Source organism: Cololabis saira, chromosome 13 (assembly GCF_033807715.1).
Source record: "Cololabis saira isolate AMF1-May2022 chromosome 13, fColSai1.1, whole genome shotgun sequence".
In the NCBI taxonomy this organism is placed as follows: Eukaryota; Metazoa; Chordata; class Actinopteri; order Beloniformes; family Belonidae; genus Cololabis; species Cololabis saira.
The window spans coordinates 47,159,908-47,184,425 of NC_084599.1; the positions used below are offsets into that span (position 1 = coordinate 47,159,908).

Genomic DNA, 24,518 nt, shown 5'->3' on the forward strand with positions numbered 1-24,518 from the left:
CAGTTACCCCCAGAACCAGTTACCCCCAGAACCAGTTACCCAGAACCAGTTACCCAGAACCAGTTACCCAGAACCAGTTACCCAGAACCAGTTACCCAGAACCAGTTACCCCCAGAACCAGTTACCCAGAACCAGTTACCCCCAGAACCAGTTACCCAGAACCAGTTACCCCCAGAACCAGTTACCCAGAACCAGTTACCCAGAACCAGTTACCCAGAACCAGTTACCCAGAACCAGTTACCCAGAACCAGTTACCCAGAACCAGTTACCCAGAACCAGTTACCCAGAACCAGTTACCCAGAACCAGTTACCCCCAGAACCAGTTACCCAGAACCAGTTACCCAGAACCAGTTACCCAGAACCAGTTACCCAGAACCAGTTACCCAGAACCAGTTACCCAGAACCAGTTACCCCCAGAACCAGTTACCCAGAACCAGTTACCCCCAGAACCAGTTACCCCCAGAACCAGTTACCCAGAACCAGTTACCCCCAGAACCAGTTACCCAGAACCAGTTACCCCCAGAACCAGTTACCCAGAACCAGTTACCCAGAACCAGTTACCCAGAACCAGTTACCCCCAGAACCAGTTACCCAGAACCAGTTACCCCCAGAACCAGTTACCCCCAGAACCAGTTACCCAGAACCAGTTACCCCCAGAACCAGTTACCCAGAACCAGTTACCCCCAGAACCAGTTACCCCCAGAACCAGTTACCCAGAACCAGTTACCCAGAACCAGTTACCCCCAGAACCAGTTACCCAGAACCAGTTACCCAGAACCAGTTACCCAGAACCAGTTACCCAGAACCAGTTACCCAGAACCAGTTACCCCCAGAACCAGTTACCCAGAACCAGTTACCCAGAACCAGTTACCCAGAACCAGTTACCCAGAACCAGTTACCCAGAACCAGTTACCCCCAGAACCAGTTACCCAGAACCAGTTACCCAGAACCAGTTACCCCCAGAACCAGTTACCCAGAACCAGTTACCCAGAACCAGTTACCCCCAGAACCAGTTACCCAGAACCAGTTACCCAGAACCAGTTACCCAGAACCAGTTACCCCCAGAACCAGTTACCCCCAGAACCAGTTACCCAGAACCAGTTACCCAGAACCAGTTACCCAGAACCAGTTACCCAGAACCAGTTACCCAGAACCAGTTACCCAGAACCAGTTACCCCCAGAACCAGTTACCCAGAACCAGTTACCCCCAGAACCAGTTACCCAGAACCAGTTACCCAGAACCAGTTACCCAGAACCAGTTACCCAGAACCAGTTACCCAGAACCAGTTACCCAGAACCAGTTACCCAGAACCAGTTACCCAGAACCAGTTACCCAGAACCAGTTACCCAGAACCAGTTACCCAGAACCAGTTACCCAGAACCAGTTACCCAGAACCAGTTACCCCCAGAACCAGTTACCCCCAGAACCAGTTACCCAGAACCAGTTACCCAGAACCAGTTACCCCCAGAACCAGTTACCCAGAACCAGTTACCCCCAGAACCAGTTACCCAGAACCAGTTACCCCCAGAACCAGTTACCCAGAACCAGTTACCCCCAGAACCAGTTACCCAGAACCAGTTACCCCCAGAACCAGTTACCCAGAACCAGTTACCCAGAACCAGTTACCCAGAACCAGTTACCCCCAGAACCAGTTACCCCCAGAACCAGTTACCCAGAACCAGTTACCCAGAACCAGTTACCCAGAACCAGTTACCCAGAACCAGTTACCCCCAGAACCAGTTACCCAGAACCAGTTACCCCCAGAACCAGTTACCCAGAACCAGTTACCCAGAACCAGTTACCCCCAGAACCAGTTACCCAGAACCAGTTACCCAGAACCAGTTACCCAGAACCAGTTACCCAGAACCAGTTACCCAGAACCAGTTACCCAGAACCAGTTACCCCCAGAACCAGTTACCCAGAACCAGTTACCCAGAACCAGTTACCCCCAGAACCAGTTACCCCCAGAACCAGTTACCCAGAACCAGTTACCCCCAGAACCAGTTACCCAGAACCAGTTACCCAGAACCAGTTACCCAGAACCAGTTACCCAGAACCAGTTACCCAGAACCAGTTACCCAGAACCAGTTACCCAGAACCAGTTACCCCCAGAACCAGTTACCCAGAACCAGTTACCCCCAGAACCAGTTACCCAGAACCAGTTACCCAGAACCAGTTACCCAGAACCAGTTACCCAGAACCAGTTACCCCCAGAACCAGTTACCCAGAACCAGTTACCCAGAACCAGTTACCCAGAACCAGTTACCCAGAACCAGTTACCCAGAACCAGTTACCCCCAGAACCAGTTACCCAGAACCAGTTACCCAGAACCAGTTACCCAGAACCAGTTACCCAGAACCAGTTACCCCCAGAACCAGTTACCCAGAACCAGTTACCCCCAGAACCAGTTACCCAGAACCAGTTACCCCCAGAACCAGTTACCCCCAGAACCAGTTACCCCCAGAACCAGTTACCCAGAACCAGTTACCCCCAGAACCAGTTACCCAGAACCAGTTACCCCCAGAACCAGTTACCCCCAGAACCAGTTACCCAGAACCAGTTACCCAGAACCAGTTACCCAGAACCAGTTACCCAGAACCAGTTACCCCCAGAACCAGTTACCCCCAGAACCAGTTACCCCCAGAACCAGTTACCCCCAGAACCAGTTACCCCCAGAACCAGTTACCCCCAGAACCAGTTACCCAGAACCAGTTACCCAGAACCAGTTACCCAGAACCAGTTACCCAGAACCAGTTACCCAGAACCAGTTACCCAGAACCAGTTACCCCCAGAACCAGTTACCCCCAGAACCAGTTACCCAGAACCAGTTACCCAGAACCAGTTACCCAGAACCAGTTACCCAGAACCAGTTACCCCCAGAACCAGTTACCCAGAACCAGTTACCCAGAACCAGTTACCCAGAACCAGTTACCCAGAACCAGTTACCCAGAACCAGTTACCCAGAACCAGTTACCCCCAGAACCAGTTACCCCCAGAACCAGTTACCCAGAACCAGTTACCCCCAGAACCAGTTACCCAGAACCAGTTACCCAGAACCAGTTACCCAGAACCAGTTACCCCCAGAACCAGTTACCCAGAACCAGTTACCCAGAACCAGTTACCCAGAACCAGTTACCCAGAACCAGTTACCCCCAGAACCAGTTACCCAGAACCAGTTACCCCCAGAACCAGTTACCCAGAACCAGTTACCCCCAGAACCAGTTACCCAGAACCAGTTACCCAGAACCAGTTACCCAGAACCAGTTACCCAGAACCAGTTACCCAGAACCAGTTACCCAGAACCAGTTACCCAGAACCAGTTACCCCCAGAACCAGTTACCCAGAACCAGTTACCCAGAACCAGTTACCCAGAACCAGTTACCCAGAACCAGTTACCCAGAACCAGTTACCCAGAACCAGTTACCCCCAGAACCAGTTACCCCCAGAACCAGTTACCCAGAACCAGTTACCCAGAACCAGTTACCCCCAGAACCAGTTACCCAGAACCAGTTACCCCCAGAACCAGTTACCCAGAACCAGTTACCCAGAACCAGTTACCCCCAGAACCAGTTACCCAGAACCAGTTACCCAGAACCAGTTACCCCCAGAACCAGTTACCCAGAACCAGTTACCCAGAACCAGTTACCCCCAGAACCAGTTACCCAGAACCAGTTACCCAGAACCAGTTACCCAGAACCAGTTACCCAGAACCAGTTACCCAGAACCAGTTACCCCCAGAACCAGTTACCCCCAGAACCAGTTACCCAGAACCAGTTACCCAGAACCAGTTACCCCCAGAACCAGTTACCCAGAACCAGTTACCCCCAGAACCAGTTACCCAGAACCAGTTACCCCCAGAACCAGTTACCCAGAACCAGTTACCCAGAACCAGTTACCCAGAACCAGTTACCCAGAACCAGTTACCCAGAACCAGTTACCCAGAACCAGTTACCCAGAACCAGTTACCCCCAGAACCAGTTACCCCCAGAACCAGTTACCCAGAACCAGTTACCCAGAACCAGTTACCCAGAACCAGTTACCCAGAACCAGTTACCCAGAACCAGTTACCCAGAACCAGTTACCCAGAACCAGTTACCCAGAACCAGTTACCCAGAACCAGTTACCCCCAGAACCAGTTACCCCCAGAACCAGTTACCCAGAACCAGTTACCCCCAGAACCAGTTACCCAGAACCAGTTACCCCCAGAACCAGTTACCCAGAACCAGTTACCCAGAACCAGTTACCCAGAACCAGTTACCCAGAACCAGTTACCCAGAACCAGTTACCCCCAGAACCAGTTACCCAGAACCAGTTACCCAGAACCAGTTACCCAGAACCAGTTACCCAGAACCAGTTACCCCCAGAACCAGTTACCCAGAACCAGTTACCCAGAACCAGTTACCCAGAACCAGTTACCCCCAGAACCAGTTACCCAGAACCAGTTACCCAGAACCAGTTACCCAGAACCAGTTACCCAGAACCAGTTACCCCCAGAACCAGTTACCCCCAGAACCAGTTACCCAGAACCAGTTACCCCCAGAACCAGTTACCCAGAACCAGTTACCCCCAGAACCAGTTACCCCCAGAACCAGTTACCCCCAGAACCAGTTACCCCCAGAACCAGTTACCCAGAACCAGTTACCCCCAGAACCAGTTACCCAGAACCAGTTACCCAGAACCATGTTCTGAAGTGTCCTGAAATGTCCGTCATTCTCAAAACAGTCATATCAGCTGCACCTGCTGGTTATTGTAACCGTGAGAGAAGTGTTTGTTCACACGGGAAGCTCAGTCCCGTGTGGGCCAGGCCTTAGCGTGAGAACTGGCAGGCGGGGGTTGAAGGGGCAACCCCTTCCGTGAGAAAGGTATTAAGACGGGGGGAAGCCGGAAGTTCAGGGAGAGTCTGCTGTGGGTTTGTGCACCACGCCGAGCTAGGGTTGATGGCTGCTCTGCCAGGACTGATCCGGCTCTCCCAGTCCTCTGTTTAGGCCTAGCCTCTATGTAATTGTTTGTTGCTCTGTCATTTGCGGGGGATAACTTGACACAGAGTTATCCTAGCAAAGGGCAGGTGTGTGTGAGTCTTTTGTTTGCACTGCTTGCTTGCTAATAAATGTATTCATTATAGCCGACCGCTCTCGAACTAGAGATTTCTCCCAAAACACCCCCAGAACCATTTACCCCCCAGAACCATTTACCCCCCAGTTACCCCCCAGAACCAGTTACCCCCAGAACCAGTTACCCCCCAGAACCTGCAAGACAAAGTTCAGGGATTTACCCCCCAGAAACAACTAGAAACTATTACCCCTCTGAAACTACCCCCCAGTTACTTCCAGTTACCCCCTAGCAGTTTCTAGAAGCTTCTACCCCCCCCAGGTTCTGGTCCTGGTCCTGGTCCCCCCAGGTCCTGGTCCCCCCCCCAGGTCCAGGTCCCGGTACCTTGTCCGTAGCGGTCAGCCGGGTCCAGGGCTTGTCGGCCCGCCGGTCGTAGTTCTGAGCCTCGGCCACTTCCACGTAGTCGCTGAACCGGATCAGGATCTTGGCCTGACGGAGCTGCTGCACGGTGGGACGCTGGCTCAGCTGGGGGGAGAGGGGTTAGAGGTTAGAGGTCAGGGGTCAGAGGGTCACGGAGGGGGGGGGGGTCAGACCAGTGGACAGGACTGATGGTTCTGTGTTAAACCAACAGAACCTACTCCGTCACCGTGACGCTGTCGTGAACCTTCGTTCTTCTCCAACACTCCATTTCTCCGCGGTGCTAAACCCCCCAGAACGCTAGGGGGGCGCGTTCTTTTCCTGAACGGTTTATCCGACTTTTCCCGTCACAGTGAATCAAAGAGATCAGGAAAACTAAAAAAACTAAACAAAAAAAATCACACACACACGAAGAAAAGAGGCTGAAAGTTCACGACGGCTTCACGAACCGGAACCGGCAATGCGTTAAAAATGCCAAAAGACCAATCACAGCCTCTCGGTCTGCGTTGGGTTGTAGTTACAGTTTTGTGGGAAGTGCGTCAGGCACGGCGTGGTGTGCGCGACGTGGCACCACCTGTGGCGCACACTCAGCGTGGATTTAACGCAGAACCAGAATCCAGGCTCAAACTTCTGCAGCACTAATGGACCCACACCGTAAACTTCTGCAGCACTAATGGACCCACACCGTAAACTTCTGCAGCACTAATGGACCCACACCGTAAACTTCTGCAGCACTAATGGACCCACACCGTAAACTTCTGCAGCACTAATGGACCCACACCGTAAACTTCTGCAGCACTAATGGACCCACACCGTAAACTTCTGCAGCACTAATGGACCCACACCTCTACAGGGCGGCATAAAAAGTCTTATGTTCCATTTTCCTAAAATAAGGCCTTCAAATGTCTTAAAATCCGTTGCCGTTACGTTTTTGGCTGTTTAGTGGTGTTGTGATGCTTCATTTGCTCATGACTTGAAATTAATCACACATTTAATAATTTACTGTTTTAACATATAGAATGTATGATTTGGGCTGGTTTTTCATCATTTTCATCGACTTAAACCTATAAAAGCTTCTGCTCTTCAGACCAGCAGCAGATCATGCTAACGTTCCCCTTCAGAGGCTGCAGGTAGGAGGAGCTCCGTTACCACGGTAACCCTGGACAGCTCCGTTACCACGGTAACCCTGCTGGGCAGCTCCGTTACCACGGTAACCCTGCTGGGCAGCTCCGTTACCACGGTAACCCTGGGCAGCTCCGTTACCACGGTAACCCTGGACAGCTCCGTTACCACGGTAACCCTGGGCAGCTCCGTTACCACGGTAACCCTGGGCAGCTCCGTTACCACGGTAACCCTGGGTAGCTCCGTTACCACGGTAAGCTCCGTTACCACGGTAACCCTGCTGGGCAGCTCCGTTACCACGGTAACCCTGCTGGGCAGCTCCGTTACCACGGTAACCCTGCTGGGCAGCTCCGTTACCACGGTAACCCTGCTGGGCAGCTCCGTTACCACGGTAACCCTGGACAGCTCCATTACCACGGTAACCCTGGACAGCTCCATTACCACGGTAACCCTGGACAGCTCCATTACCACGGTAACCCTGCTGGGCAGCTCCGTTACCACGGTAACCCTGGGTAGCTCCGTTACCACGGTAAGCTCCGTTACCACGGTAACCCTGCTGGTGTTTCATTTACATCATTCTAAACAGATGTGATTCCGTCTCACCTTTTGGGATAAATGTATCTTGATCTCTCTCTTCTCCTCCTGCTCCTCCACATCGTTACGAGCTGCAGAAGAGAAGAAGAAAGAGAAGAAGAAAGAGAAGAAGAAAGAGAAGAAGAAAGAGAAGAAGAAAGAGAAGAAGAAAGAGAAGAAGAAAGAGAAGAAGAAAGAGAAGAAGAAAGAGAAGAAGAAAGAGAAGAAGAAAGAGAAGAAGAAAGAGAAGAAGAAAGAGAAGAAGAAAGAGAAGAACGTCAGGATGGGACGACTGGATAATAAACAGATATATTATACATATATAAACATTAACTAGAGAACAACGACAGGATAATAAACATATATATATATATTATACATATATAAACATTAACCAGGTTTGTCCCATCAGGATGTTTTATCTCTCGATCACTTCAGGTTGAGTTTCTGCCGCTCCTGATTTTTCCCGATCCGATCACTTTTTTTGGCTCCCGATATATTTCCAATAATTTTTCCCGATCAGAAACATTTTGGCAATGAATTAAAAAAACAAAGAGGACTAAAACTAAATGATCCCAAGTTTCTTTTGTTGTCCATTGGAAACCACACAGAGATTTATTTCAACATTTATCAGCTCTGGAGACACAAAATGTAAAAACATGAAAGTGTAAACTAAAACTAAAAGTGCAGAATAAAATAACAAAAATAAATACATTTAACTTCAAACTCACAAACACAAGAACATTAAAATACTTTGGGCCAAATCCACAAAGAACAGATTGCGCCCGCAAATAGCGCTTTGAATTGCGCTGCATTAGCGCCCGCAATTTGCCCCGCTTTAAGGTCCTATTCACAAAAGGCTTTGCTCTAATGATATACCGGCGCAAACACGCCCATAAAGTTTTGCAGCTGAGTGCAATTTGCACTTGTCTGAGTGAGCGGAGCTGTTTCCAGTGTTCTCCATATTTCAGCACACAGATTGGTCCATAATGAAAACTGCAGAGAGCACAACAGCCTCAACTTTCACGTATTTGTACTTCTCTAGTATTTCGGATGTATGACATAAGCTAATGAAATGTCAAATGTTAAGAGGCTGCGCATTTACGCACAAGGCACAGCACCGGTAACTTCATTAACACTGGATCGGGATCAGATCAGGATCTGACGGTAATTCATGTTCTGTGTTTTGCTACACACACCTACAGGTCAGCTGTTAAACACACACATTCTACATTTATATGTTTATATGGTGGAATTGTTTGTAATAAAGCAGCCCCTTATGTATGGATGAATCCTGAACTCCGTCCTGTTATTTTTATTTTTAAATCCGAGATAAGTCCACAACCCCACTTGATCTGACTGTTACAGTCATGTCTGACTGTAGATTTCACTCTTAATATCATTCATTATCACACAGGCTTGAATGATATTGAAGAGAGAGAGAAACAGAGAGACGGGGAGTGAGGAGTGAGTTTGCAGCAGTTAATACACGCTTCCAAAAGACGGTATTTGCTCCACTATTTTTGCGTGTGGCAAATAGCGCTGGCCTTTGTGAATTAGACGGTTTTTGCAATGAGGCTTATTTGCATAGAAAGGAATGTATGAATATTACCTAATTTGCATGCATGCAAATGGCACCGGCGCAGACTGCCACTATTTGCTTGGCAGCGCAGTTTGTAGTGCAATTCCCCCTTTGCGGGTGCTTTGTGAATTAGACGCTCTCTTTTTGTCTCATTTGCACCGGTTTAGCGGCCGCAAAAGCCGCGCAATCCTTTTGTGGATTTGGCCCTTTTTGTCTTAACCTTAGTGCAACATTCTGAATGAATGAATGAATGAATGAATGAATGAATGAATGAATGAATGAATGAATGAATGAATGAATGAATGAATGAATGAATGAATGAATAGCAGCAGCTTAATGAACATTTAAAAAGGACTTACGTTTTAAAATGTTCCTCTGCTCCAGCTCCTCTACCGTCGGTCTCTGACTCAAACGCCTGAAAACAAGAGAGTTTTAGTTTCTCTTTAGTTTCTTGTTCCAGGTCTGATCTGTTTGTTTCTGTGGAGGAAGAGAAGCTGCTGAGCGACTGCTGGTTCCAATCCCTCGTCTCTTCAAGACGCTCCACAGACACTAAACCGTTTCTACAAATATCTGACTGGCTTTGTCTTTGTTCAGTAAAGACCTTGTTTAAGGTTTATTTTCCACCTCATTGATTTCCATCTTGTCACTAGATCCATCACGATCCTGCATCCTACAAAAACTTAAAATCTTAACAAGAATATTTGCCTTAATTTTAGTTAAAATGTCTTAAAAAATCTCATTCCACCTAAAACAAGACTCATCACTGGAAAAAACAACCATTTTTACCTGTTTCAAGGAGATCAAGAAGAAATCTTGGTGTTATTTTCTATCAGGATTTGTCGTTTAAACCATATGTTAATCAGGTTTGTAAAATAGCGTTTTTCCATCTCCGTAATATTGCAAAGATTAGGAAAATCCTCTCGCAGAGGGATGCAGAAAAACTAGTTCATGCGTTTGTATCTTCTAGACTGGATTACTGTAATGTGTTGTTGGCAGGATGTCCAAGTAATTTGCTGAATAGGCTCCAGCTGATCCAGAATGCAGCAGCACGAGTACTGACAGGAATTAGCAGGAGAGACCACGTCTCTCCAGTGTTAGCGTCGCTACATTGGTTACCCGTAAAATTCAGAATTCAATTTAAAATTTTATTACTTGCATATAAAGCCCAAAACGGCTTAGCTCTGCAGTATTTACAAGACCTGATAGTGCCTTATGTTCCTGGCAGAGCTCTCCGCTCTCAGAGTGCAGGTTTACTCGTAGTTCCTAGAGTATCTAAATGTAGATTTGGAGGGCGGGCGTTCTGCTATCAGGCACCATTACTATGGAACCAACTTCCAATCTGGGTTAAGGAGGCTGACACCACCTCCACCTTTAAAACTAAACTTAAAACCTTTCTGTTTAGTAAAGCCTATAGTTAGTGTTTAGTAAACCTCTAGCTGGTGTTGGTAAATCTCTAGGTAGTGTAAACTCTAGTGTGTTAGAGTCAGTAGTCATAGTTGCAGCTATAGAACAAGACTATAATAGTTAGTCTCAAATATAGCTTGGTGGTAGATATGCTGCTATAGGCCTATGCTGCAGGGGGGACCGACATGATCCGCTGGGCGGTGCCTCTCACCCTTCTTCTCCTCTCCTTTTCCCTGCCTCTCTTCTCCATTACCATTTTTATTCATTATAAATATCTAATAGCTATCATTTTTGTCCATCGTTCCTGTAGTTTCTTGTGCCGGCCCCCCTTTTTTCTCTTTTGTGCATGTTTGCAGGCTGGAGCCTCAGGAGCTGCGTTCTGGCCTGTGTTCCCGGGGCCCCCCATCCCCCCCATCCCGTTGCTGCTTCCACCTGCCTGCTGTGCTGTTGCCGTCCCTGACCCACCAGTCTGGCCTTCGGCAGGAGGGTCCCCCCTTATGATCCAGGTCCTGCTCAAGGTTTCTTCCCGTCTAAAGGGGAGTTTTTCTTGCCACTGTTTGGCTTAAGGTTTTTCTCCCACTATGGGAGTTTTTACCTGCCATTGTTTATGTAATAATTGCTCGGGGGTTTATGTTTATGTTTATGTTTATGTTCATGTTCATGTTCATGTTCTGGATCTCTGGAAAGCGTCTAGAGACAACTCTGTTGTATTAGACACTGTATAAATAAAATTGATTGTAATTTAATTGAATTTTCACCTAAAATAAGTAGAAAAATCTGCCAGTGGAACAAGATTTTTTTGCTTGTAATGAGAAGATAAATCTTGTTCCACTGGCAGATTTTTCTACTTATTTCAAGTGAAAATTTACTTGAAACAGGTGAAAATTGTCAAATAAGTTATTTTTCTGGTAGTGACTCTTGTTTTAAGTGTAATGAGACTTTTTTCTCAACATTTCGACTTTTATCTCGAAATTTTGACTTTTTTCACAAGATTTTGACTTTTTTTCTCAACATTTTGACTTTTTCTCGACATTTGACTTTGGCAGATTTTTCTACTTATTTCACGTGAAAATTTACTTGAAACAGGTGAAAATTGTCAAATACGTTATTCTTCTGGTAATGACTCTTGTTTTAAGTGTAATGAGATTTTATGACTAAAAATGAGACATTTTAACTAGAAATAAGACAAATATTCCTGGTAAGATTTGGAGTTTTTACAGTGTAGCCCTAACCCTCACCTGGTGAGCTTGCTGGCGGGTTTGGAACCCTCACCTGGTGAGCTTGCTAGTGGGTTTTGAACCCTCACCTGGTGAGCTTGCTGGCCGTCTGCTGGCGGGTTTTGAACCCTCACCTGGTGAGTTTTGTGCCGGGTTTTGAACCCTCACCTGGTGAGCTTGCTAGTGGGTTTTGAACCCTCACCTGGTGAGCTTGCTGCAGGTTTTGAACCCTCACCTGGTGAGCTTGCTGGCCGTCTGCTGGCGGGTTTTGAACCCTCACCTGGTGAGCTTGCTGGCGGGTTTGGAACCCTCACCTGGTGAGCTTGCTGGCGGGTTTTGAACCCTCACCTGGAGAGCTTGCTGGCGGGTTTTGAACCCTCACCTGGTGAGCTTGCTGGCGGGTTTTGAACCCTCACCTGGTGAGCTTGCTGGCCGTCTGCTGGCGGGTTTTGAACCCTCACCTGGTGAGCTTGCTGGCGGGTTTTGAACCCTCACCTGGTGAGCTTGCTGCAGGTTTTGAACCCTCACCTGGTGAGCTTGCTGCAGGTTTTGAACCCTCACCTGGTGAGCTTGCTGGCGGGTTTTGAACCCTCACCTGGTGAGCTTGCTGGCGGGTTTTGAACCCTCACCTGGTGAGTTTTGTGCCGGGTTTTGAACCCTCACCTGGTGAGCTTGCTGGCCGTCTGCTGGCGGGTTCTGGAGCGTTCCTGGTCCGACTGCAGCACCAGGATGTTTTTGTCCTCCAGGTCTCTCTGGGACGGACGGTTGCTCAGCTTGATGGCCAGAGAGTCTTTACGGAGAATCTTCAGGGCCAGGGAGCCTGGGGGGGGGACGGGGACAGGGATGGGGGGGGACGGGGGGGGATGGGGGGACGGGGGGGGACGGGGGGGACAGGGGGGACGGGGGGGCGAGGGGGGGGCGGGGGGGACGGGGATGGGGCGGTGGGACGTCAGAGTTTAGTTCCCGGGGGACAACATCAAAACATCAGTAAACTTAGGCCTAAACTTATGAACGAAAATAAAGAGAGTGGTCCAAAAAAAACGGAAGCTCAGGAGAGAATCCATCAATGACTCCTACCTCCATCAATGACTCCTACCTCCATCAGTGACTCCTACCTCCATCAATGACTCCTACCTCCATCAGTGACTCCTACCTCCATCAGTGACTCCTACCTCCATCAATGACTCCTACCTCCATCAATGACTCCTACCTCCATCAGTGACTCCTACCTCCATCAATGACTCCTACCTCCATCAGTGACTCCTACCTCCATCAGTGACTCCTACCTCCATCAATGACTCCTACCTCCATCAATGACTCCTACCTCCATCAGTGACTCCTACCTCCATCAATGACTCCTACCTCCATCAGTGACTCCTACCTCCATCAATGACTCCTACCTCCATCAGTGACTCCTACCTCCATCAGTGACTCCATCAGTGACTCCTACCTCCATCAATGACTCCTACCTCCATCAGTGACTCCTACCTCCATCAGTGACTCCTACCTCCATCAGTGACTCCTACCTCCATCAGTGACTCCTACCTCCATCAATGACTCCTACCTCCATCAGTGACTCCTACCTCCATCAGTGACTCCTACCTCCATCAGTGACTCCTACCTCCATCAGTGACTCCTACCTCCATCAGTGACTCCTACCTCCATCAGTGACTCCTACCTCCATCAATGACTCCTACCTCCATCAATGACTCCTACCTCCATCAGTGACTCCTACCTCCATCAATGACTCCTACCTCCATCAGTGACTCCTACCTCCATCAATGACTCCTACCTCCATCAGTGACTCCAATGACTCCTACCTCCATCAGTGACTCCATCAGTGACTCCTACCTCCATCAATGACTCCTACCTCCATCAATGACTCCTACCTCCATCAGTGACTCCTACCTCCATCAATGACTCCTACCTCCATCAATGACTCCTACCTCCATCAGTGACTCCTACCTCCATCAGTGACTCCTACCTCCATCAATGACTCCTACCTCCATCAATGACTCCTACCTCCATCAGTGACTCCTACCTCCATCAATGACTCCTACCTCCATCAGTGACTCCTACCTCCATCAATGACTCCTACCTCCATCAATGACTCCTACCTCCATCAGTGACTCCTACCTCCATCAGTGACTCCTACCTCCATCAGTGACTCCTACCTCCATCAGTAACTCCTACCTCCATCAGTGACTCCTACCTCCATCAATGACTCCTACCTCCATCAAGGACTCCTACCTCCATCAGTGACTCCTACCTCCATCAATGACTCCTACCTCCATCAATGACTCCATCAGTGACTCCTACCTCCATCAGTGACTCCTACCTCCATCAGTGACTCCTACCTCCATCAATGACTCCTACCTCCATCAATGACTCCTACCTCCATCAATGACTCCTACCTCCATCAATGACTCCTACCTCCATCAATGACTCCTACCTCCATCAGTGACTCCTACCTCCATCAGGGACTCCTACCTCCATCAATGACTCCTACCTCCATCAGTGACTCCTACCTCCATCAATGACTCCTACCTCCATCAGTGACTCCTACCTCCATCAGTGACTCCTACCTCCATCAGGGACTCCTACCTCCATCAGTGACTCCTACCTCCATCAGTGACTCCTACCTCCATCAGTGACTCCTACCTCCATCAGTGACTCCTACCTCCATCAGTGACTCCTACCTCCATCAGTGACTCCTACCTCCATCAATGACTCCTACCTCCATCAGTGACTCCTACCTCCATCAATGACTCCTACCTCCATCAGTGACTCCTACCTCCATCAGTGACTCCTACCTCCATCAGTGACTCCTACCTCCATCAATGACTCCTACCTCCATCAATGACTCCTACCTCCATCAATGACTCCTACCTCCATCAATGACTCCTACCTCCATCAAGGACTCCTACCTCCATCAGTGACTCCTACCTCCATCAGTGACTCCTACCTCCATCAATGACTCCTACCTCCATCAATGACTCCTACCTCCATCAGTGACTCCTACCTCCATCAGTGACTCCTACCTCCATCAATGACTCCTACCTCCATCAATGACTCCTACCTCCATCAATGACTCCTACCTCCATCAGTGACTCCTACCTCCATCAATGACTCCTACCTCCATCAGTGACTCCTACCTCCATCAATGACTCCTACCTCCATCAGTGACTCCTACCTCCATCAGTGACTCCTACCTCCATCAGTGACTCCTACCTCCATCAATGACTCCTACCTCCATCAATGACTCCTACCTCCATCAATGACTCCTACCTCCATCAGTGACTCCTACCTCCATCAATGACTCCTACCTCCATCAGTGACTCCTACCTCCATCAGTGACTCCTACCTCCATCAATGACTCCTACCTCCATCAATGACTCCTACCTCCATCAATGACTCCTACCTCCATCAGTGACTCCTACCTCCATCAGTGACTCCTACCTCCATCAGTGACTCCTACCTCCATCAGTGACTCCTACCTCCATCAATGACTCCTACCTCCATCAGTGACTCCTACCTCCATCAGTGACTCCTACCTCCATCAGTGACTCCTACCTCCATCAATGACTCCATCAATGACTCCTACCTCCATCAGTGACTCCTACCTCCATCAATGACTCCTACCTCCATCAGTGACTCCTACCTCCATCAATGACTCCTACCTCCATCAATGACTCCTACCTCCATCAGTGACTCCTACCTCCATAAGTGACTCCTACCTCCATCAATGACTCCTACCTCCATCAGTGACTCCTACCTCCATCAATGACTCCATCAATGACTCCTACCTCCATCAATGACTCCTACCTCCAGCAATGACTCCTACCTCCATCAATGACTCCTACCTCCATCAATGACTCCTACCTCCATCAATGACTCCATCAATGACTCCTACCTCCATCAATGACTCCTACCTCCATCAGTGACTCCTACCTCCATCAATGACTCCATCAATGACTCCTACCTCCATCAATGACTCCTACCTCCATCAGTGACTCCTACCTCCATCAATGACTCCTACCTCCATCTAGTACTCCTACCTCCATCAGTGACTCCTACCTCCATCAATGACTCCTACCTCCATCAGTGACTCCTACCTCCATCAATGACTCCTACCTCCATCAGTGACTCCTACCTCCATCAATGACTCCTACCTCCATCAGTGACTCCTACCTCCATCAGTGACTCCTACCTCCATCAATGACTCCTACCTCCATCAATGACTCCTACCTCCATCAGTGACTCCTACCTCCATCAGTGACTCCTACCTCCATCAGTGACTCCTACCTCCATCAATGACTCCTACCTCCATCAATGACTCCATCAATGACTCCTACCTCCATCAATGACTCCTACCTCCATCAATGACTCCTACCTCCATCAATGACTCCTACCTCCATCAGTGACTCCATCAATGACTCCTACCTCCATCAATGACTCCTACCTCCATCAGTGACTCCATCAATGACTCCTACCTCCATCAATGACTCCTACCTCCATCAATGACTCCATCAATGACTCCTACCTCCATCAATGACTCCTACCTCCATCAATGACTCCTACCTCCATCAGTGACTCCTACCTCCATCAGTGACTCCTACCTCCATCAGTGACTCCTACCTCCATCAGTGACTCCTACCTCCATCAATGACTCCTACCTCCATCAATGACTCCTACCTCCATCAATGACTCCTACCTCCATCAATGACTCCTACCTCCATCAATGACTCCATCAATGACTCCATCAATGACTCCTACCTCCATCAATGACTCCTACCTCCATCAGTGACTCCTACCTCCATCAGTGACTCCTACCTCCATCAATGACTCCTACCTCCATCAATGACTCCTACCTCCATCAATGACTCCTACCTCCATCAGTGACTCCTACCTCCATCAGTGACTCCTACCTCCATCAGTGACTCCTACCTCCATCAGTGACTCCTACCTCCATCAGTGACTCCTACCTCCATCAGTGACTCCTACCTCCATCAGTGACTCCTACCTCCATCAATGACTCCTACCTCCATCAATGACTCCTACCTCCATCAATGACTCCTACCTCCATCAATGACTCCTACCTCCATCAATGACTCCTACCTCCATCAATGACTCCTACCTCCATCAATGACTCCTACCTCCATCAATGACTCCTACCTCCATCAATGACTCCTACCTCCATCAGTGACTCCTACCTCCATCAATGACTCCTACCTCCATCAATGACTCCTACCTCCATCAGTGACTCCTACCTCCATCAGTGACTCCTACCTCCATCAGTGACTCCTACCTCCATCAATGACTCCTACCTCCATCAGTGACTCCTACCTCCATCAGTGACTCCTACCTCCATCAGTGACTCCTACCTCCATCAATGACTCCATCAATGACTCCTACCTCCATCAATGACTCCTACCTCCATCAGTGACTCCTACCTCCATCAATGACTCCTACCTCCATCAATGACTCCTACCTCCATCAGTGACTCCTACCTCCATAAGTGACTCCTACCTCCATCAATGACTCCTACCTCCATCAGTGACTCCTACCTCCATCAATGACTCCATCAATGACTCCTACCTCCATCAATGACTCCTACCTCCAGCAATGACTCCTACCTCCATCAATGACTCCTACCTCCATCAATGACTCCTACCTCCATCAATGACTCCATCAATGACTCCTACCTCCATCAATGACTCCTACCTCCATCAATGACTCCATCAATGACTCCTACCTCCATCAGTGACTCCTACCTCCATCAGTGACTCCTACCTCCATCAGTGACTCCTACCTCCATCAATGACTCCTACCTCCATCTAGTACTCCTACCTCCATCAGTGACTCCTACCTCCATCAATGACTCCTACCTCCATCAGTGACTCCTACCTCCATCAGTGACTCCTACCTCCATCAATGACTCCTACCTCCATCAATGACTCCTACCTCCATCAGTGACTCCTACCTCCATCAATGACTCCTACCTCCATCAATGACTCCTACCTCCATCAATGACTCCATCAATGACTCCTACCTCCATCAATGACTCCTACCTCCATCAATGACTCCTACCTCCATCAGTGACTCCTACCTCCATCAGTGACTCCTACCTCCATCAGTGACTCCTACCTCCATCAGTGACTCCTACCTCCATCAATGACTCCTACCTCCATCAATGACTCCATCAATGACTCCATCAATGACTCCTACCTCCATCAATGACTCCTACCTCCATCAGTGACTCCTACCTCCATCAGTGACTCCTACCTCCATCAATGACTCCTACCTCCATCAATGACTCCTACCTCCATCAATGACTCCTACCTCCATCAATGACTCCTACCTCCATCAATGACTCCTACCTCCATCAATGACTCCTACCTCCATCAATGACTCCTACCTCCATCAGTGACTCCTACCTCCATCAATGACTCCTACCTCCATCAATGACTCCTACCTCCATCAGTGACTCCTACCTCCATCAGTGACTCCTACCTCCATCAGTGACTCCTACCTCCATCAATGACTCCTACCTCCATCAGTGACTCCTACCTCCATCAGTGACTCCTACCTCCATCAGTGACTCCTACCTCCATCAATGACTCCATCAATGACTCCTACCTCCATCAATGACTCCTACCTCCATCAGTGACTCCTACCTCCATCAATGACTCCTACCTCCATCAATGACTCCTACCTCCATCAGTGACTCCTACCTCCATAAGTGACTCCTACCTCCATCAATGACTCCTACCTCCATCAGTGACTCCTACCTCCATCAATGACTCCATCAATGACTCCTACCTCCATCAATGACTCCTACCTCCAGCAATGACTCCTACCTCCATCAATGACTCCTACCTCCATCAATGACTCCTACCTCCATCAATGACTCCATCAATGACTCCTACCTCCATCAATGACTCCTACCTCCATCAATGACTCCATCAATGACTCCTACCTCCATCAATGACTCCTACCTCCATCAGTGACTCCTACCTCCATCAATGACTCCTACCTCCATCTAGTACTCCTACCTCCATCAGTGACTCCTACCTCCATCAATGACTCCTACCTCCATCAGTGACTCCTACCTCCATCAATGACTCCTACCTCCATCAGTGACTCCTACCTCCATCAATGACTCCTACCTCCATCAATGACTCCTACCTCCATCAATGACTCCATCAATGACTCCTACCTCCATCAATGACTCCTACCTCCATCAGTGACTCCTACCTCCATCAGTGACTCCTACCTCCATCAGTGACTCCTACCTCCATCAGTGACTCCTACCTCCATCAGTGACTCCTACCTCCATCAATGACTCCTACCTCCATCAGTGACTCCTACCTCCATCAATGACTCCTACCTCCATCAGTGACTCCTACCTCCATCAATGACTCCTACCTCCATCAATGACTCCATCAATGACTCCTACCTCCATCAATGACTCCTACCTCCATCAATGACTCCTACCTCCATCAATGACTCCTACCTCCATCAATGACTCCTACCTCCATCAATGACTCCTACCTCCATCAGTGACTCCTACCTCCATCAATGACTCCTACCTCCATCAATGACTCCATCAATGACTCCTACCTCCATCAATGACTCCTACCTCCATCAGTGACTCCTACCTCCATCAGTGACTCCTACCTCCATCAATGACTCCTACCTCCATCAATGACTCCTACCTCCATCAATGACTCCTACCTCCATCAATGACTCCTACCTCCATCAGTGACTCCTACCTCCATCAATGACTCCTACCTCCATCAATGACTCCTACCTCCATCAATGACTCCTACCTCCATCAATGACTCCTACCTCCATCAATGACTCCTACCTCCATCAATGACTCCTACCTCCATCAGTGACTCCTACCTCCATCAGTGACTCCTACCTCCATCAATGACTCCTACCTCCATCAGTGACTCCTACCTCCATCAGTGACTCCTACCTCCATCAGTGACTCCTACCTCCATCAATGACTCCTACCTCCATCAATGACTCCTACCTCCATCAATGACTCCATCAGTGACTCCTACCTCCATCAATGACTCCTACCTCCATCAATGACTCCTACCTCCATCAATGACTCCTACCTCCATCAATGACTCCTACCTCCATCAGTGACTCCTACCTCCATCAGTGACTCCTACCTCCATCAGTGACTCCTACCTCCATCAATGACTCCTACCTCCATCAATGACTCCTACCTCCATCAATGACTCCTACCTCCATCAATGACTCCTACCTCCATCAATGACTCCTACCTCCATCAATGACTCCTACCTCCATCAGTGACTCCTACCTCCATCAATGACTCCTACCTCCATCAATGACTCCTACCTCCATCAATGACTCCTACCTCCATCAATGACTCCTACCTCCATCAATGACTCCTACCTCCATCAATGACTCCATCAATGACTCCTACCTCCATCAATGACTCCTACCTCCATCAGTGACTCCTACCTCCATCAATGACTCCTACCTCCATCAGTGACTCCTACCTCCATCAGTGACTCCTACCTCCATCAGTGACTCCTACCTCCATCAGTGACTCCTACCTCCATCAATGACTCCTACCTCCATCAATGACTCCTACCTCCATCAATGACTCCTACCTCCATCAATGACTCCTACCTCCATCAATGACTCCTACCTCCATCAATGACTCCATCAATGACTCCTACCTCCATCAATGACTCCTACCTCCATCAGTGACTCCTACCTCCATCAATGACTCCTACCTCCATCAGTGACTCCTACCTCCATCAGTGACTCCTACCTCCATCAGTGACTCCTACCTCCATCAATGACTCCTACCTCCATCAGTGACTCCTACCTCCATCAGTGACTCCTACCTCCATCAGTGACTCCTACCTCCATCAATGACTCCTACCTCCATCAGTGACTCCTACCTCCATCAGTGACTCCTACCTCCATCAGTGACTCCTACCTCCATCAATGACTCCTACCTCCATCAGTGACTCCTACCTCCATCAGTGACTCCTACCTCCATCAGTGACTCCTACCTCCATCAATGACTCCTACCTCCATCAGTGACTCCTACCTCCATCAGTGACTCATACCTCCATCAGTGACTCCTACCTCCATCAGTGACTCCTACCTCCATCAGTGACTCCTACCTCCATCAATGACTCCTACCTCCATCAATGACTCCTACCTCCATCAGTGACTCCTACCTCCATCAAGGACTCCTACCTCCATCAATGACTCCTACCTCCATCAGTGACTCCTACCTCCATCAATGACTCCTACCTCCATCAAGGACTCCTACCTCCATCAGTGACTCCTACCTCCATCAATGACTCCTACCTCCATCAGTGACTCCTACCTCCATCAGTGACTCCTACCTCCATCAGTGACTCCTACCTCCATCAATGACTCCTACCTCCATCAGTGACTCCTACCTCCATCAGTGACTCCTACCTCCATCAGTGACTCCTACCTCCATCAATGACTCCTACCTCCATCAATGACTCCTACCTCCATCAATGACTCCTACCTCCATCAATGACTCCTACCTCCATCAATGACTCCTACCTCCATCAGTGACTCCTACCTCCATCAGTGACTCCTACCTCCATCAATGACTCCTACCTCCATCAATGACTCCATCAATGACTCCTACCTCCATCAATGACTCCTACCTCCATCAGTGACTCCTACCTCCATCAATGACTCCTACCTCCATCAATGACTCCTACCTCCATCAGTGACTCCTACCTCCATCAATGACTCCTACCTCCATCAATGACTCCTACCTCCATCAGTGACTCCTACCTCCATCAATGACTCCTACCTCCATCAATGACTCCATCAATGACTCCTACCTCCATCAATGACTCCTACCTCCATCAGTGACTCCTACCTCCATCAGTGACTCCTACCTCCATCAGTGACTCCTACCTCCATCAATGACCCAATCTCCATTATCAACTCCATTGCAAAAATCTTTGAAAAATTAATATTCACTCAATTATCACTCAATATTACTGAAAACAATATTTTGTCTCCATGCCAGTCCGGTTTCAGATCAAATTTCTCAACAACCACAGCTCTTCTAAAATTCACAAATGGTACATTTACAGCTTCTGAAAATGGTAAACTCACTGGTGCAATATTTCTGGATCTCACTAAAGCTTTTGACATTGTTGATCACTACCTTCTACTGGACAAACTTTACTCAATTGGCATCTCTAGAAACTCTCTTCTTTGGTTCAACTCTTATCTCCATAACAGACGTCAGTGTGTCAGCCTTAATGGAATCCAATCCAAATATACAATAGTTGAGAGAGGAGTACCACAAGGTTCATCCCTTGGACCACTCCTTTTCTCCATTTTCATTAATGACCTCCCAAAAACTTGTTCCCATTGTAAAATACACTTATACGCAGACGACACAGTAATATACACATACGGTAATAACACATCAGTAATTGAGAGATCCTTACAAAACGAATTTTCTATTGTTCAGTATTGGTTAGCATCAAACAAACTTTTTCAAAAATAAATCATGTTCAATGTTGTTTGGTACCAGATTAGGCCTCTGAAATAACCCAGATCTTAATATTCTTTTCAATGATGGCTCACCCCTTGAGCAGGTGACCTCATTCAAACACCTCGGCCTCTGGATCGACCCATTATTTTCTTTTAAACATCATATTGAGTCCATCACAACCAAGTTACATCGCAACCTAGGCATCCTACCGTTCAATAAACTGTTTTACTTTACCAACACGGAAAAGAATGGTCAAACAACTGTTATTTCCCATTTTAGATGATGCTGATGTTGTCTACCAGAACACTAATGAATCACATCTTCAACCTCTCAATGTCATTTACAACAGTCTCTGTAGATTTGTGTTAAGGTGCCCGTAGTAACCTCACCACTGTATCATCATGTATCATTCATTAAACTGGTTTAAACCGAACTCACCACTGCTCCATGTATTGATCATTAAACTGATCCATGTATCGATCATTAAACTGGTTTAAACTGAACTCACCACTGCTCCATGTATCGATCATTAAACTGAACTCACCACTGCTCCATGTATCGATCATTAACCCTCCGGGACACCTTTAATAATTGTTACACTCTGACCCCTTCGCGCAGAAAACGCGCTTTTCATAAAGTAGCTATAAAACATATTATACATTAATATTATATTCCACTTTAATTGAGCTAATTTCTTTCACCAATATCTGACCTAAGTATTGATATCAAATATTCATGATTTTTTAAAGATTTAACCCTTTAAATGCCAGGTTTTTGTCACGATGCCACCATGTTTTTAGATGAAAAAAACAGAAAAATTGAATTTTTTTCAATATACTACATGCAAAGTAGATTTTTTTGTTTTGGGTTATTACAGCCTGGGATATGTCAATGATGAGTAGCAACATTGATTTTCATGCATTATTATTTTTGTGCAGTGTCAAATAGTTACACTTTGACCCCTTTGCGCAGAAAACGCGCTTTTCATAAGGTAGCTATAAAACATATTATACATTAATATTATATTCTACTTTAATTGAGCTAATTTCTTTCACCAATATCTGACCTAAGTATTGATATCAAATATTCATGATTTTTTAAAGATTTAACCCTTTAAATGCCAGGTTTTTGTCACGATGCCACCATGTTTTTAGATGAAAAAAACAGAAAAATTGAATTTTTTTCAATATACTACATGCAAAGTAGATTTTTTTGTTTTGGGTTATTACAGCCTGGGATATGTCAATGATGAGTAGCAACATTGATTTTCATGCATTATTATTTTTTGTGCAGTGTCAAATAGTTACACTTTGACCCCTTTGCGCAGAAAACGCGCTTTTCATAAGGTAGCTATAAAACATATTATACATTAATATTATATTCTACTTTAATTGAGCTAATTTCTTTCACCAATATCTGACCTAAGTATTGATATCAAATATTCATGATTTTTTAAAGATTTAACCCTTTAAATGCCAGGTTTTTGTCACGATGCCACCATGTTTTTAGATGAAAAAAACAGAAAAATTGAATTTTTTTCAATATACTACATGCAAAGTAGATTTTTTTGTTTTGGGTTATTACAGCCTGGGATATGTCAATGATGAGTAGCAACATTGATTTTCATGCATTATTATTTTTGTGCAGTGTCAAATAGTTACACTTTGACCCCTTTGCGCAGAAAACGCGCTTTTCATAAGGTAGCTATAAAACATATTATACATTAATATTATATTCTACTTTAATTGAGCTAATTTCTTTCACCAATATCTGACCTAAGTATTGATATCAAATATTCATGATTTTTTAAAGATTTAACCCTTTAAATGCCAGGTTTTTGTCACGATGCCACCATGTTTTTAGATGAAAAAAACAGAAAAATTGAATTTTTTTCAATATACTACATGCAAAGTAGATTTTTTTGTTTTGGGTTATTACAGCCTGGGATATGTCAATGATGTGTAGCAACATTGATTTTCATGCATTATTATTTTTTGTGCAGTGTCAAATAGTTACACTTTGACCCCTTTGCGCAGAAAACGCGCTTTTCATAAGGTAGCTATAAAACATATTATACATTAATATTATATTCTACTTTAATTGAGCTAATTTCATTCACCAATATCTGACCTAAGTATTGATATCAAATATTCATGATTTTTTAAAGATTTAACCCTTTAAATGCCAGGTTTTTGTCATGATGCCATGTTTTTAGATGAACAACACAGGGAACACAGAGCAGCAACATTGATCTTCATGCATTATTATTTTTTTATGCATTTCAAAAGGTAGCTATAACACATACTTTTTTACCCAGAAGTGAAACAATGAACAATGAACCAGGAACAGTGAGCCAGGAACATCAAAACTGACTACATAACATTCAATAACATTCAATAACAGCAACAAAATTGTGACAGAGAGAAAGAGACTGCGTGTGCGTGCGTGTGCGTGTGTGTGTGTGCGCGCGTGTGTGTGCGTGCGTGCGCGTGTGTGTGTGTGTGTGTGTGTGTGTGTGCGTCTGTGTGTGTGTGTGTGTGTGCGCGTGTGTGTGTGTGTATGTGTGTGTGAGTCAGTTCAGGTGAGGCAGGAGCTACA

General features: G+C 47.0%; 1 protein-coding gene across 1 annotated transcript in view; it reads right to left on the reverse strand.

Annotated features, from left to right (window-relative positions):
- LOC133458730 (phosphatase and actin regulator 1-like) overlaps nucleotides 1-24,518 on the reverse strand; it is an 80,253-nt gene that overhangs the window by 10,088 nt on the left and 45,647 nt on the right. The window contains exons 8-11 of the mRNA XM_061738932.1: nucleotides 12,029-12,185; nucleotides 9,104-9,159; nucleotides 7,193-7,254; nucleotides 5,435-5,575 (exon numbers count right to left, since the gene is read on the reverse strand). Of these exons, the coding sequence (XP_061594916.1) occupies nucleotides 5,435-5,575; nucleotides 7,193-7,254; nucleotides 9,104-9,159; nucleotides 12,029-12,185 (416 nt within the window). The remainder of the gene's footprint in view (nucleotides 1-5,434; nucleotides 5,576-7,192; nucleotides 7,255-9,103; nucleotides 9,160-12,028; nucleotides 12,186-24,518) is intronic.